Source organism: Atractosteus spatula, chromosome 18 (assembly GCF_055471065.1).
Source record: "Atractosteus spatula isolate fAtrSpa1 chromosome 18, fAtrSpa1.hap1, whole genome shotgun sequence".
In the NCBI taxonomy this organism is placed as follows: domain Eukaryota; kingdom Metazoa; phylum Chordata; class Actinopteri; order Semionotiformes; family Lepisosteidae; genus Atractosteus; species Atractosteus spatula.
In genome coordinates this window covers 18,848,913-18,863,027 of record NC_142723.1, presented here as the reverse complement: position 1 = coordinate 18,863,027, position 14,115 = coordinate 18,848,913, and the positions used below count along the sequence as shown (strand labels likewise).

Sequence of the window (14,115 nt, the reverse complement as noted above, 5' to 3'; positions counted from 1 at the left end):
CATAATGCTGATGTTTATTGACCACATGTTAATTGAATTTTAACATTGGGTGGTGGAAGTGCATCAGTTAATTTCGGGGTGCAGTAATTTCTTCAGTGACTGTGCATGTACTACAGTACAGACCACAGGAGGAATAAGAAGGCCCTACAGTTTTTAGTTGTTTTGTGTAGTTAGAGAAGTATTGAATTTATGATGATCTATCTTCCCTAGATGACAATTGATCTGTACAGCTGCCTATTGATGTTTTTAACTTTGATGTTTTCACTGAGTGCTTGAAAGAACTTTAAGCTTTTTTGATAGTTCCCTTAAAAGGATTGAAGTTGTACAGACATGCACTGAATCAGAAGTGTACATTTTTTGAAAAAAGGCATTTTTCGTAATTATGCTCACAGACTTCTTTCCCTAATTTTTATCATTTGCAAGCCCTGCCCTGAGCACCACGACGTGTAATGATTTAGTTCAGCGTTTTCATTTTTTTTTTTGCAGCAGGAAGCATGTTGTTTCTTTTGAGTGCATGCAGCCTTGATGAGTTGGCAGAGAGAATTCAGTGAAAGGAGTGTGCTAAGTTCAGAGATGACACAGGGGAATCAAGTTAAAGAAACATCAAAGACGACACAGCAGGACAAAACCGTGTTTGAAGCAGGATAGATTAGAGGCGATTAGCAGCTGTCTGCCACGGAGATTCAAACAAAGCAAAGTCATATCCAAAAGGGTTCTTGTTGCTATGAATTAAATATATTCCCAGCACACTAGCTGCATATTCCTTCTTCCTGGGAGTATTTTGTAATAAATCTTGGCCTTCCTTCTTGATAAACCAAGTCTGTCGCTCGGCAGTGCCGAAACCGGTTTTGGTGAATGAATAAATGCATGTGGACTTGCCTAGTTGTGGCTCCGTTGGTTTTCCCTGATTAGTTCCTGTTTTTCTCCAGGGATGGGATTCCCCCGTACCGGTTCCGCAAGCAGCATCGCCGGGAGATGCAGGAAAGCGCCAAAGCGAACGGCCGAGTGCCACTACCTCACATTCCTGTAAGTCCTGTCGGCGGTGGCGAGGCGAGGCGAGGACTCGGGCTCGAGCTGAGAGAGCGCACCTCTGCGGTCCGGGCAGACTGCAGGGACGCGGACGGGTCCGTTTTCTTACCCCGGAAAAGAGGCCGGGGCGTGACCTCGGCCTTGTGGAGTAAAAAGTGCCCAAGCCTGGTCTCCAGCTGTCCCGGAGCAGCTGAGAAAGCTTCAGCTTCAGTCTTTAGCAATGTTGGTGCTGAAATCCGAGTACTTGGCTTTGTTCATTTCAGTTGTGTTAAATTGCCAACTAATTGCGACTTGCAAAACAAACAAATGCGAAGGAAATGTGGGTAGGAGATCACTGACAGGAATGTTTTGTTCTTTGGATCGCTAAATTACCATGTATACAAACAGAAGAGTATTCTGTGTTGTGTATATTGCGATCTTTGTTAGCTGTAATTCTATGAGGTATACTTTCCAGGAAAATTCCTTCCTTTGTATTTAGAAGGATGGTAGCCTGCCACTTAGCCTGCTTTATCAGGAGAAATGTGTTCGTGGAAAAAAAATGAACTCCCTTATTTTCAGACGTGTTACTTTCAGTAAGTGGACGTTTTTTTGCCTTCATTTTTTTCTGTGTAATTGTGCGCTGTAGCACTGTTATGTAATACTGCTGAAGTGGTATGCCGATGTTTCTAAAAGCATGTTAAGGTTCAATTAAAAGCTTCATATCACAGGATGCTGTTCATATTGAAATAGTTACAACTATGTTGTAATGTGCATACCAACATCACACCAACTGCTGCTGTGTCCTGCCATGCTCTGCTACCACTGTATGTGTGTGGATATTCATGGGTATCAGTTATATTTACAACTGTCTCTCAAAACTTTTAATAGTGCATGGATCTGGCTTTCAGTCTTTTTTCCAACTTTTATTACAGAAAAATAGAAAAAAATACAAATGAATAAGAACACTTATCATTACCATCAGCTTCAGATCCTTGTGGCACCCCACAAATCACGCTCCCCAATTTCAGCGTTAGCCCCTAATCTGTGCCCTGTTTTCTATTTAATAAGCAGTTTTCAAACCAAGCGCTGGTGTTTCTGTCAAAGACTGCAGTGTGAAAATTAATCTTTCATGGGGCACTTTGACAAAAGCTTTCTGAACATCTAAATAAAACTACCATTTGCCTCGTGTGTCCATTGCTAATGTTGCTTGTTCAGAGAACTCTAGCAAGTAGTTGAGGAAAGACCTAACTTCGAAATCCATGCCGAGAATTTTCTGGGGTGTTCTTTATAGATGATCCATTAATTTAGTTCTTAGTTTAGTTTGCTCCCATTACCTCACATGTAATAGAAGTCTGACTTCAGGTTTCTATTCTTCACACCCTTTTTAAGGATGGGTACCCTGGCCAGTCCCTTTTCCTGCCCTTTTTTCTGAACTCTCGGAAGAGTTGCATCCATGGCTGCTGGCTACTTCTCATCTCTGAGCCGGTAGAAGGATGAGTTTTCACTCCAGCAGCAGCTTTTGTCATGGAGTAGTTGGGGAGCCTTGCTCGTGCAGGGAGATGGGCTCTAACGCGTTGTGCACCCCTGGAAAAGTAACTGGGTTGTGTAATATTTTCTGGGAATATGCTGGTGGCAGGAGTGGAAAAGTGTTCACCTGTTTCCCAGTCATCATCATTCCAAAGCCGAGGCCGCGCCTGCCCGGTACTCTGCTGGAGGTTTGGATCTCGAAGGTTGTGTCTTCCGGCAGCGCACGTACCGGATGCCGAAGGACATTCACGTGGAGCCCGAGAAGTTCGCGGCGGAGCTGATCAGCCGGCTGGAGGGCGTCCTGAGGGAGCGGGAGGCCCAGGAGAAGCTGGAGGAGCGGCTGAAGCGCGTGAGGCTGGTACGTTAGCCGCCGGGGAGCAGCGCGGCGCTGCCGGAGAGCCACGGCTTCGGTGCCTCAGTGGATTTAAAATGCCTTTTCCGTAGAGCCGGGTAAAGCAAGGGCACATGGGATGTGGGATGTGACCCTTTGACGCTCAGTGTAGCCGAGTTAAACTAGCTGTTCCCAGTCTAGAAAGCCTTCTTCTGTGAGCGGAAGTCCTAATTGACAGCGCTCCTCACGCCTGCCTGTGAATCCCATGTTGTCAGTTGGCAAGTGATGTACACACACGTGTGGGGTATCTGGGGAGGCTGGGTGGTGCAGAGATCCACATTGCTGCCTTGCAGGGCTGAGACCCCGGGTTCAATCCCGGTTCTTACAGTCCAAAACTATACTGGTACATCCTAGATGTGAGTGTGTGTCTGCCCTGGGCGGGCTGGTGTCCCGTCCAGGGTGCGCCCTTGCTTGCTGGAGGAAGTGGCCGTGTGGCGCAGTGGCAAACCCATCTCAAATCCTGCTCGGAATTGGACAGCTGTCGACAAACCTCAGGGAGAAGGCTTTGTGGTCAGATGAGACAGAAGGGGAATATTTTGGTCTAAATGGAAAGAGTTAAGTCTGGTTCAAACTCGGCACAGAGCATCCCCTGGTCAATGCCATCCATGATGGTGATAGCATGACGTCAGGGGGCAGAACGTTGTTCTGGTCAGTGTGGACTAGGCAACGTGTGGATAGATGGGCGGATGTCCTGCTGAAGGTGTAGAACTGGGATGAAAAGACCTTTCAGTGGGAAGAGTTGCCCCAGACCACAAGGTCAAAGCTATATGATTGGAAGGGGGTGAAAGCTTTTACATGGCCCCATATGTTCATTTAATGCTTTAAGCAGACAAATAAAGAACAAACTCTGATTTGTGATATTGAGTCTCCTGTGTCTTAGGGAATTATTTTAAAACAGTTTACCTAACATGAAATGTTATTGGCAGGAGTTGCCTCTTCACTAAATCCCTACTTAGCAGAGCATGCTCATTGCCCTCTGGGTGTAGGATTTGTTATCTGTAATTTGCGTAATTTCATTATCGCTGCTACTGTTCTACACTAAATGCAACAGCATCATACTGGTAATGGACAAAAGAAAAAGGAAACACCTGAGTAGAAGTGGGACACCAAGTGTATTGAATTTAGTGGCTTCTGCATTAATCCCCTGACAGCCCAAAGTGCTTGCGTCATGCAGACGGATGCCGGACAGGGCAGGTGGTCTTTAATTATGATTAACAGGGCTGCAAGGGAAGACTCGGTGGCTTTTGCGTGTAGCAGGATCTGAACTGACCAGGACAGGTGAACTCGTTGATGTTTCAACGGCAACGGTGTCAAAGGAGATGTCAGCATGAACCTCCTCAGGAAAGACATTCGCAGAGGGCCGCACTGGACAGCGTCTGGGCATGCGTTCAGTTATGAGGCAGATTACTAAAGATGTGTGACTCCTGGACACCTAAATAGGCGAGAAACTCCCAGTCAGATGACTGCAGATTTCAACCTGGGGTGCAAACAGCCAGTTTAATCAGAAAGGGACTGTGGAGAGCGCTGGGGTCTGCGGTGACTGGCAGTGCGCCCTTTCCAGTACCAGTACCGCGAGGAGACGAGCACAGCCAGGGAGGAGCGTGGTCCCGTCAGTCGTGTTCTCAATACGCAGTCCGGCGCGCGAAGGATTCTCTCGGTTCCATGATGTTGTGAGGCACGTTTTCCATGCGTGGTTTCAGTGCACTAATTAGAAAGCAAAGCTATTCCTAATTGTTGCTTGTGGTATTTAGTGATCATCTTGAGCCCATGCTGCAGTGTTTCTTTCCTGCTGGGAGGGGTGTCTTTCAGGATGACAGTGCCCCTGTCCGCGGAGCGTGTGTAGTTACCTGCTGCTTTGATGAGCAGGACACTGAAGTTCTCCATACTGTACATCAGGGCCGTCTCTGTCACCACATCTAAGCCCAGTCAAGCGTCATGGTATATTCAGGAACCACGCCCAAGATAGTTTTCCATTTCCATCGACCAGGCATTGACTGACTTTCTCGTGCTGCGGCCCACCTGCAATGTCATACATGTCACAACTCCCTGCTAAGTGACTTGACTTTGGGGTTTCCATATTTTGTCCACTATCTTATACATCTATTGTTAAACTGCAGAACAGAAAGAAATACCAGCTCTTTTTCATGTTATTCTTTTTGTCTCGGGAATGAGGCATGTTGAGGCATTTGTCAACATCTATCTACCTGACTGACGGTGAGGAATAATAGTCTGTGCAACTGTTTGTATGAGAAAATCTGTTCCAGCGTGTTACCTGAAGTCTGCATCAAAGAGCTCCATACGTGAATTATCAGGTGGAACTGCCAAAGTTTCCATTGCCAAACAGCTTCTCATGTCATCTACCAGGAGGAATAACACAGTCAGCTGAAACAGTTGTCTGATGTTTTACCCATCAAGGTGTTCAAATGTATGTTTTTCTTTAGGAGGAGTCCCCAAGTCACAATGAGTATTTTTGACAACAGCTAGAATACATTCATGAGCTGCCTATAACATCGGTAAAAAGAGTGTTGTGTATTATATCCTGCATATTTAAACTGAGAAAGTTATTCTTTAGTTTCTGCAGGTGAAACTAATCATGGTATAATCGGTGATCTTCCAACACCTCAATCTGCGGTGTTGTCTATATGGTGATGTGGAACAATGCCACCTGCTGGCGAAACAGTGCCCAAGTCAAAGACCTGGTACACTATTTAAAACGAGGGAAGCGATTGGCTATACAATGTCTAATTGCATCTTTCTGAAGTGCTCGCTGTCCACTGGTGCACCTCCAGCTTCCTCGTCGTGGGCTACAGATTTTTCTGTGTATTATTCAAGCTCCAGTGGGCGACTTTACACTTAAGTTACAACTTGAAAAAAATACTCGGTCATAAATACTGTAGTGTACCGTATTGTATTGGTTATATGTTTATTTTTTCCATGTGTTGTCAATTCTGAATGCAATTTCCAGCGTATACCATTTTAAATGAAAGTTTAAGTTTTCCCCAACACTGTCCAATAAGATGCATCAAATCATCATCATTATCAGCTCTCATCTGGCCGACCAGGGCTTCGCGGTGTGTGTTCTCTACAGGACACGAAGGGCTGTGGTGTGAGCGTGTCCCTTTGTTATTAATAGGAGGAGGAGGGGGATGACGCGGACGTGTCGACCGCCCCCTCGATGGCCAGTCACAAGCTGCCGCCGGGACAGCACCCCGCGCACTTCAATGGGCGCTACCCGGACATGACCTACAACGGCATCCAGCTGCGGGACGCCCACGAGGAGAACCCCGAGTCCATCCTGGACGAGCACGTCCAGCGGGTGATGAAGACCCCTGGCTGCCAGTCCCCGGGCCCGGGGCGCCACTCCCCGAAGTCCCGCTCTCCGGAGAGCCTGCTCACGGGCAAGGGGCCTGGGCTGATGGCGCCGCTGCCCTCGGGGCACTGCAAGCACCTGGGCAAGCCGGCCCTGAAAGCCGACGGAGCCGGCCTGTACCACCACAAGTACGTCCATCACGTCCACCACCACGGCGCCCTGAGGAACAAAGAGCAGATCGAGCTGGAGGCCAGCCAGAGGGTGCAGAACAACTTCGTCTGGAACGGAGAGCCTCATCACTATGCAACCAAGTCTCGGAACTACGCCGACAGCATGGGAGTGGCGCCGAGCCCGATGGACGCTCTGGGCCACGGGTACGCACAGCGCCGCGCCGGGGTTGGGCCGGGGGCTTTGGCCCGCCTTCAGGAAGTGTGCGCCACCGGCTGGGTTTCTGCTTTGCTTTGCAGGAGTAAAGGCAGCACGCTCTCGAAACGCACCTCCAAGAAGGGGGAGTCGGGCAAGGGTGACGACGGCCGGAACTTCGAAGTCCAGGTGCCTCCGGAGGAGCTGGAGAGGAACCAGAAGATCATCCAGTGGATGATGGAGGGAGAGAAGGAAGCCGGGCGCCACAAGAAAACTGCCTATGGGTGAGTCTGGAATTGAAGAGGTTGGAAGAAGGCCGAGTTTGATTCAGGAGAACATAAGGCTTCAAACAAGAGGCAGCGATTAGGCCCATCCAGCCCATTCCATTAGGTAGTTAGTAGTTAATTGATCCTGGGATCTCATCCAGGTTTGAGCCACAGTGCTTGGTAGCTTGTTCCATACTCCCACAACCCTTTGGGTAAAGAAGTGATTTATTGGATTTTGGAAGATACAAGTTACATAAAACATCAATAGTTGTGGGCTATGGTTTTTTTACTGTTTCAGATTTCTGTGATCCTAAGCCTTACATAACACTAACTGTGAGGTTCCCTCTAATAGTATGTCAAGATAAACACCCAGGAGCTTTCCATAAGTGGCCTCTTCTAGCTCGGCTGTTCCCGATTTGGTTACAGTTTCTTTTTTCTGCCTTGTCTGTATTAACTGTTTAATCGCCAGTGGAAATGTAAATGCAGAACACAGCCTTTTCTCCATTTTTGGTGGCTGGAACGTAATGGGCTCTGACCTGCTGGCGACATGCTCCAGGCTGCTCCCCGTTCTTCAGAGATGAGCGGACATTTGGCTTATAGTTATAGTTTCCGTATTGCGGTTTCCCGTTACTTTATTTCCTGTTAGTTCACATCGTGAAACTGAGGGATTGGGGACTTGGAAACCGGCTCTTTCTAGTTTTTTCCGTTGCCCTTCTCCCGTAGGACTGCGGCAGGGGCTAAGAAACCCCCCAGCCACGAGGCGCCCAGGCCCAGCTCGATCGAGCGGCCCGGCGCCGTGCACCCCTGGGTGACCGCGCAGCTGCGCAACAGCGTGCAGCCCTCCCACCCCTTCATCCAGGACCCCACCATGCCCCCCAACCCCGCGCCCAACCCGCTCACCCAGCTGGAGGAGGCCCGCCGGCGGCTGGAGGAGGAGAAGAAGAAGGCGGGGACGCTGCAGGCAAAGCAGAGGTGCGGCGCCGCCCGTCTGTGTGGGCCCGGTCCAGCCCGGCCCGGTCCGTGTGTTCGCCGTCCGCCGGGAGCGGTGCGGGTGACGCGTCACCTTGGTGGCCACAGCCGCGGGGGCCGATTGTGGGAGCACCTCCCCGGAGAGGCCGGCCGGCGGACGCGAGGTTGCGATGGAAGCTGCTGGTCTGTCTCATCGCACTTTTCCACTTCACGCTGTTGGAGGCCTGGAGGTCTTTCGGCAGCAGTGCACTTGAAGGCTGATGTGTTTCCTGTTGTGCATGTCGTCACGATTTGGTTTAGGCTGCTTGCTGCTGCGATGGTTGCTTAGCTACACTTTTCATGGTTCATCATTTCATTCTTTAATGCTGGCCTATGAAGATAAAAAGCTGTTGAATTTTAGCTGGTAGGGACCAGTGTTGACCTTCCATGAGCTAAGGTATTTTGTTTCACCTTGGAATATCACAAATCTACTAACTCATCCCTGAAGCCCACATTGTAACAATGAATCATCCCCATTTGCTGTGTGCGTGTTGGCAAAACTTTCTTAAATGTCTTCCTTGCATAGAGCTGTGTCTACACCTGGGTGTCAAACTCAGTGTCCCCATGCGTCATATGAAAGAGTCCCATTTCATCTGGAAGCCACATCCATTCTCCATCCCTCCTGTTGGGATTTGTAATGCCTTTGCCTTCAAAAAGTGACGCTGATGAAATTAATGAGCATATTGCTTCAACGAAGGCTGTTGTCACTGGGCATTAATTCATTTTACACATTTGCTTTATATATGTTAAACTTCAAAGATGTTTTTTTGATCAAGCAACAGCTTTGTGCGACAAGTGTAGCAGGGCAAATAATGCAGATTCATGTGCATTTCTGAGTTAAAACTTCCTTTAAACTTTTTTTTAACCTTTTGGTTGCGCAAAACCTAAAACTCTAGTGTTCATCCCAGGTTTTGCATTTTACAGGTTGTATTCAATAGGATTTACATCTTAAAGGAGCAGGGTTAGAACTTGTAATCCAGAGATCAGTGCAGTACAGCCACCTAATGTGAGGTATAAACCGGATGATCTTCAGTCTCCTCTAGGCATTGCCTAGGCTAAGGGCTTTGAACGCGAAGCTAGAAATTCTTTTCATACTACATCTGAAGTTGCAGTTTCTCAGTCTTACAGAGGCTCACAATCGGCATTTATAGAATGGGTTGTTTCGTGAAGTATTTTTGATAGGAAATACTAAGACGTTTAGTTTTATTAAAGTTAGTTTTGTGGTTGCATGATTTACCGTATATATATTTTTAAAGTCTTTTGACCTTGGGCTCCTTATTTGTACCTACATATTTGACCGAATACGTGATTTGAATATTGTGATCCACACCACCTCTTTTAAAATGGCACCTTTGTTTCTGTTTAAGGCATAAAACCCAGAAGAAGCATCCGTGTGAAAATATTGTTGTGGCATACTACTTTTGTGGAGAGCCAATCCCCTATCGAACATCTGTCAAAGGGAGGATCGTCACTTTGGGACAGTTCAAGGAACTGCTGACCAAGAAAGGGAGCTACAGGTAACGCAGGCTCTAGATGTTTAAATGTACATAAGTAGAAATGTCTTGCAAAACTAGTTTTGTATGTTTTAGCAGTTAAACAAGTACAGAGGCCAAATGTTCTATTTTTTTCAGAGCATCATAGTTTTCTTCCCCCTCCAAAGCGGTTCCTGAAGTAGAAATAGTTTTATACCTTCAGACAGGGTTCCAGGCTGGCACCCGTTTGGCATGACCTGATTTCACAGACTTTGAGGAAGAGTGCACTTCGAGGGGAGTTTTTAATCAGTTGTCTTTGCTCAATCAACGCCTCCCAGGTATTACTTCAAGAAGGTGAGCGACGAGTTCGACTGCGGGGTGGTGTTCGAGGAGATCCGCGAGGATGACGCCATTCTGCCCATCTTCGAGGAGAAGATCATCGGGAAGGTGGAGAAGATCGACTGAACGGGCCTGAAGGAGCAGCTGTGTGAGAATACAGAGCTCAGCTAAAGGGAACAGATTCTGGAGGAGTCCTGAGGGGCAGCCTTTCATGGTACAGGAAATGTCTTTGTCTGCTGGAGAAGCATTCTAGAGGAATGAGGGTCACTGTGGGAGATCTAATATTGACTTAAAGGCTTCCACTTCTGCACAGAAGTTTCCCCCAGCTGCTCAGTGCCAGAAGAATAAAATGGTGCTTTAACAGCAGAAACTGCATCTCACAGGACAAAAAGGAACTGATGCAGCATTATTGTTTCTTTGTTATATTTTTAACTCTAAGTGTAATGTAGCATTGTAAAGTTGTACTAGAAATTGTACTATGAATCTGTTTATTAAAGTTGCATATTTTTGATAACGTAATAGAAGGAACGTAGCCTTTCTAATGTAACAATGCTCTTGTAATTTTGATATGTACAGGTACTTCTGAATTTACCAGATGTGTACAGGCCATCTGTTTAAAATAATTTTTAAATATTTAAAAAAGCTTGTTATAATTAGATTAATTCAATTGATGGTTGCAGTTAAGAACTTTAGCTCCTATTTCAAAATATTCTTGTCTTGGGTTGCTTTTCTCATATATTCTGGATCTCATAGCAAGTTAATTTAACACCTGAATCCTGGGACTGTCCTTTTATTATCAAATGCTTTAAGTCTCCTAAATTAGTCCATGTAGTGAAATGCAGTATCCTCTGAGAAATATAGCTTATTTATAATCCATAAAGTCTAGCTTTGCTTACCAGTGCTGTCAAGATTGGGGGAAAAACTAACTTGCTCTGAACTTCTGCCTTCATGCCTGTTTGTTCTGCGTGAAGCACCCTTCAGCAAACATCATTATCGTGAGAGCTGGTACTAATATTCGCTGCAAAAGTTGGTCCTACCTTGATTTCACAAAGCTGCCAAAAAGCGTGGAGCTGGTGTTAGGTGATGTGGCGAGACTGTCAGCCTTGCTCTGTCCTGATGAGCTTCATTGCATCTGCATATCGAGTGGGAACGGGCTCACGTTTGGCAAAGGGGAGAGCAGCAGAGTCCTAGCAGAAATGGTGGAAGCATCAGCTGGCCACTGTTGTGTAAAAACAAATCTCTCGTATACAACTTGTATATTAAACGCAAAGAGCAAATATGATATTTATGTTAAATAAAGCAATATTTAAGAGCAACGTTAAATTGCTTAGAAACCTTTGTACGTTTTTTCACAGGCTTGCTGTAGCTCCTGGGGGGAGGGGGGGTTGAGGAAAGGCCACTGCTTATAGTGAAAGATGGACTTGCGAGACGAGAGGTTGGGCAGAAGGAGGACGCAGGGGGCAGCGATGAGCGAAGGGCTTGACATGGATGAACAGGAGCACTGACTTAGTCTTGTCATCCTGTCCTTGGGTTGCCATTGGACTATTCCAGTGTTCCCACGTACCTTAATGTATTAAGAACTCCTTTAAGTCTTAGCTTTTTCAGTTTAATTAGGCTAATACAGGCGCCTGGATCAAAACGATTTCGATGAATCTGAATGGTCTACTGTTTGCTGGATCATAAAACACCAAAGAGCACTGCCTTCACTAAAGTTGTAAAGTGGACTTTTTTTTACTTTGTATAGCGGGCAGCAAGCATAGCACATGGTTCTGCTTTATTTTTTTCCCTACCCATTGGAAGTCAATTAAAAAATCTAATCGCAACAGTTGCACCTCCTGTTATGTACTTCTTCCGTCTGATGTCGTCCTAGAAAATGGCACACCGAATCGAGGGCAGAATCTGAGAAATCGAACACGGTTCGGTGAATGTACGTGCACCCTGGAAGAGGGAGATTTCATCTACGCAAATGCTGCTTTTGTAATTATATTTTTGTGATCTTGCGGTTTTATACACGTTTAACATCACAGTGAGGTCTTTTGCGACGCCTCGGAAGAGATCGTGCTTGTGTTTTGTTCTCTGCCAGTATGAATAACTCGTACTGCAGCAGAGGGGGAACAAATTGTACCGAAATGACATCATGAACAGGCCGGGCCTTCACTGGGGATTTGTGTCGAACTGCTCTTGACAGAAGACCGGAGACTTGTTGAAATGTGTCTGTTTCATGCCACTGTGTTTCCAGCTTCTTGTATTGTTTATTTTCACGCGATTTGTTCAATGACAAAAGCTTGAAATGAGAATTACAGCGCTCAAACTGTGAAAGCCCCCCTCCTCTCTCCTGCTTCAGTGAGGTATCATGTAAATATACACGACGGAGTGCCTTTATAATGCAGTCTCTCTTTCCGCCATGTGATTCTCAATGTCAGAGGTTTTGCTTTCATCCAGGGATTCGTTTTGTTTTTATTTTGCTAATTTGTGATGTTTTGCAAGATTTTATTTCTTGAAAAAGTGACATTGCATTCACTGAATCTGGATATGCCTTTTCTATGTAAATATGTACATTTTCATGTAAGTGTCTTCAACAAACAGCACATCTGGATACTTAGTACCCAGGTCACACTTCAGTGTGCTGACTTGTACAGTTATCTTTTAAAAGGTACTTGGACAATAAAGATATTAAAAGAAAAATAAATTGTTCAGTTTTCCTGATGTCATAACCATCCGATTGTTGTTTTGAGCAGTGTGTCTAGGCACTCTTTGGTTTGCATTTGTTTCCAAAGTGGAGTTCTGCAGTAATACACCAGATCAAGTGATGGAACACCTCACCACAATTTGTCAGCACCTCTGTGCATTACTGTGCTGAAGGAACTATCAAACCCTTAATGTTTTGCCAACATATTACATGAGGCAATGGCCTGAGATGAGAATTCCAGTATCTAAAGCAGTTAGCCTTTTGTTAACATTTTTCATGTTTGTCAGCTCTACTGGAGAAGCATTCTAGAGGAATAATTATAAGTAATCATAATTATAGGTATCTGGAGCATGAAAATGTTTTTACAACTTCTTAGATTTTTTTCGTTAGGTTTTTAGCAACAGCTACAGTGCCATGAAAAAGTATTTGCCCCCATCCTGATTTCCTCTATTATTCCAAATTTCTGAAAATGTTTTCAGGTCTCAGTCTAATAACAGATAAAGGGAACCTGAGTGAACACTTTTTTTTTTTACTTATTTCATTTAATGAACAAAGTTATCCAACACCAACTGGCACTGTGTGAAAAAGTAATTGCCCCCTAGTTAAATCAACTTAATTAAAGGAATAAAGTCAGCTGATTGAACACAGCCAGCCCTGCTCAGTATAAACCTCACTTATTTTGACCCTTACCGTCAGAGTCAAGTTGCCAGCACAAAGAATTCAACAAGCACATTATGCCACGATCAAAAGAAATTCCTGAAGAAATCAGAAAAAAAAGCTGTTTATCAGTCTGTAAAGGGTTGCAAAGCCATTTCAAAGGCTCTGGGACTCCACCGAACCACAATGAGAACCATAACCTCCACTTGGAAGAATAGGGAATCTCCCCGGGAGTGGCCGGCCTGCCGTAATTTCTCCAAGGGCACAATGTAACATCCTCCAGGAAGTCACAAAGGATCCTAAAAAACATCCAAAGAACTTCAGGCTTCTCTTGCCTCAGCTAAGGTGAGTGTTCATGACTCCACGATCACAAAGAGACTGGGCAAAGATGGGCTTCATGGGAGAGTAGCCAGGCGGAAACCACTGCCCACTAAGAAGAACAAAAATGCTGGTCTCTCATTTGCCAAGAAGCACCTGGTTGATCCCCAAGCCTTGTGGGAGAATGTTCTGTGGACAGATGAGTAAAAAGTGGAGCTTTTCGGACGACGTGGGTCCCATTATGTCTGGCGTAAAGCAAACCCAGTATTCCACAGGAAGAACCTCATACCAACACACAGATGTGGGGATGCTTTGCCTCAGGATGCTGTTCTGTCTCTTTAAAATGTTCTTCATAGATACAAATAAAATAATTTATTTTAATTTTAAGTTGATTTAATTTTAAATTTAATTTTTCAACTCCAACAGTTTACTACCAGAGGAGGTGGTAAAGCTTTGGAGTTTGGAGAAATGAGACAGTCTATTTCTATTATTCTCCAGTTTCATGCAGTTCCCCTGCTACCTGTAAGTGGTAGGTTTGTTTTTCACTCGGTAATGAGCCCAAACATCCTCCCAGATTGAGGCTAATTACTTGTATGAAGAATGTGAATTTATGCACCGGGCTTGACAGCTCCGGCACCCCCTCCCTGTACAAGTGAAAAAACATGCCGTACAGCGCTTCAAATATGGCGTCCCGGTGTTGGGTTGATGAGGTCACCGTTACGGCACGCACAAGGCGTGTACGTAAAACGTAAGACGCGAGGTCAAAG

The 14,115-nt window shown here is 45.7% G+C and overlaps 1 protein-coding gene across 1 annotated transcript in view; it reads left to right on the top strand.

Moving 5' to 3' along the window:
• Positions 1–12,373, top strand: part of axin1 (axin 1) — a 35,749-nt gene extending 23,376 nt beyond the window's left edge. Inside the window, exons 4-10 of the mRNA XM_088936756.1 lie at positions 930–1,026; positions 2,756–2,893; positions 6,060–6,610; positions 6,704–6,883; positions 7,589–7,837; positions 9,241–9,390; positions 9,684–12,373. Coding sequence (XP_088792882.1) covers positions 930–1,026; positions 2,756–2,893; positions 6,060–6,610; positions 6,704–6,883; positions 7,589–7,837; positions 9,241–9,390; positions 9,684–9,810 — 1,492 coding nt within the window. The 3' untranslated portion in view covers positions 9,811–12,373. The remainder of the gene's footprint in view (positions 1–929; positions 1,027–2,755; positions 2,894–6,059; positions 6,611–6,703; positions 6,884–7,588; positions 7,838–9,240; positions 9,391–9,683) is intronic.
• Positions 12,374–14,115: the final 1,742 nt, after the last annotated feature.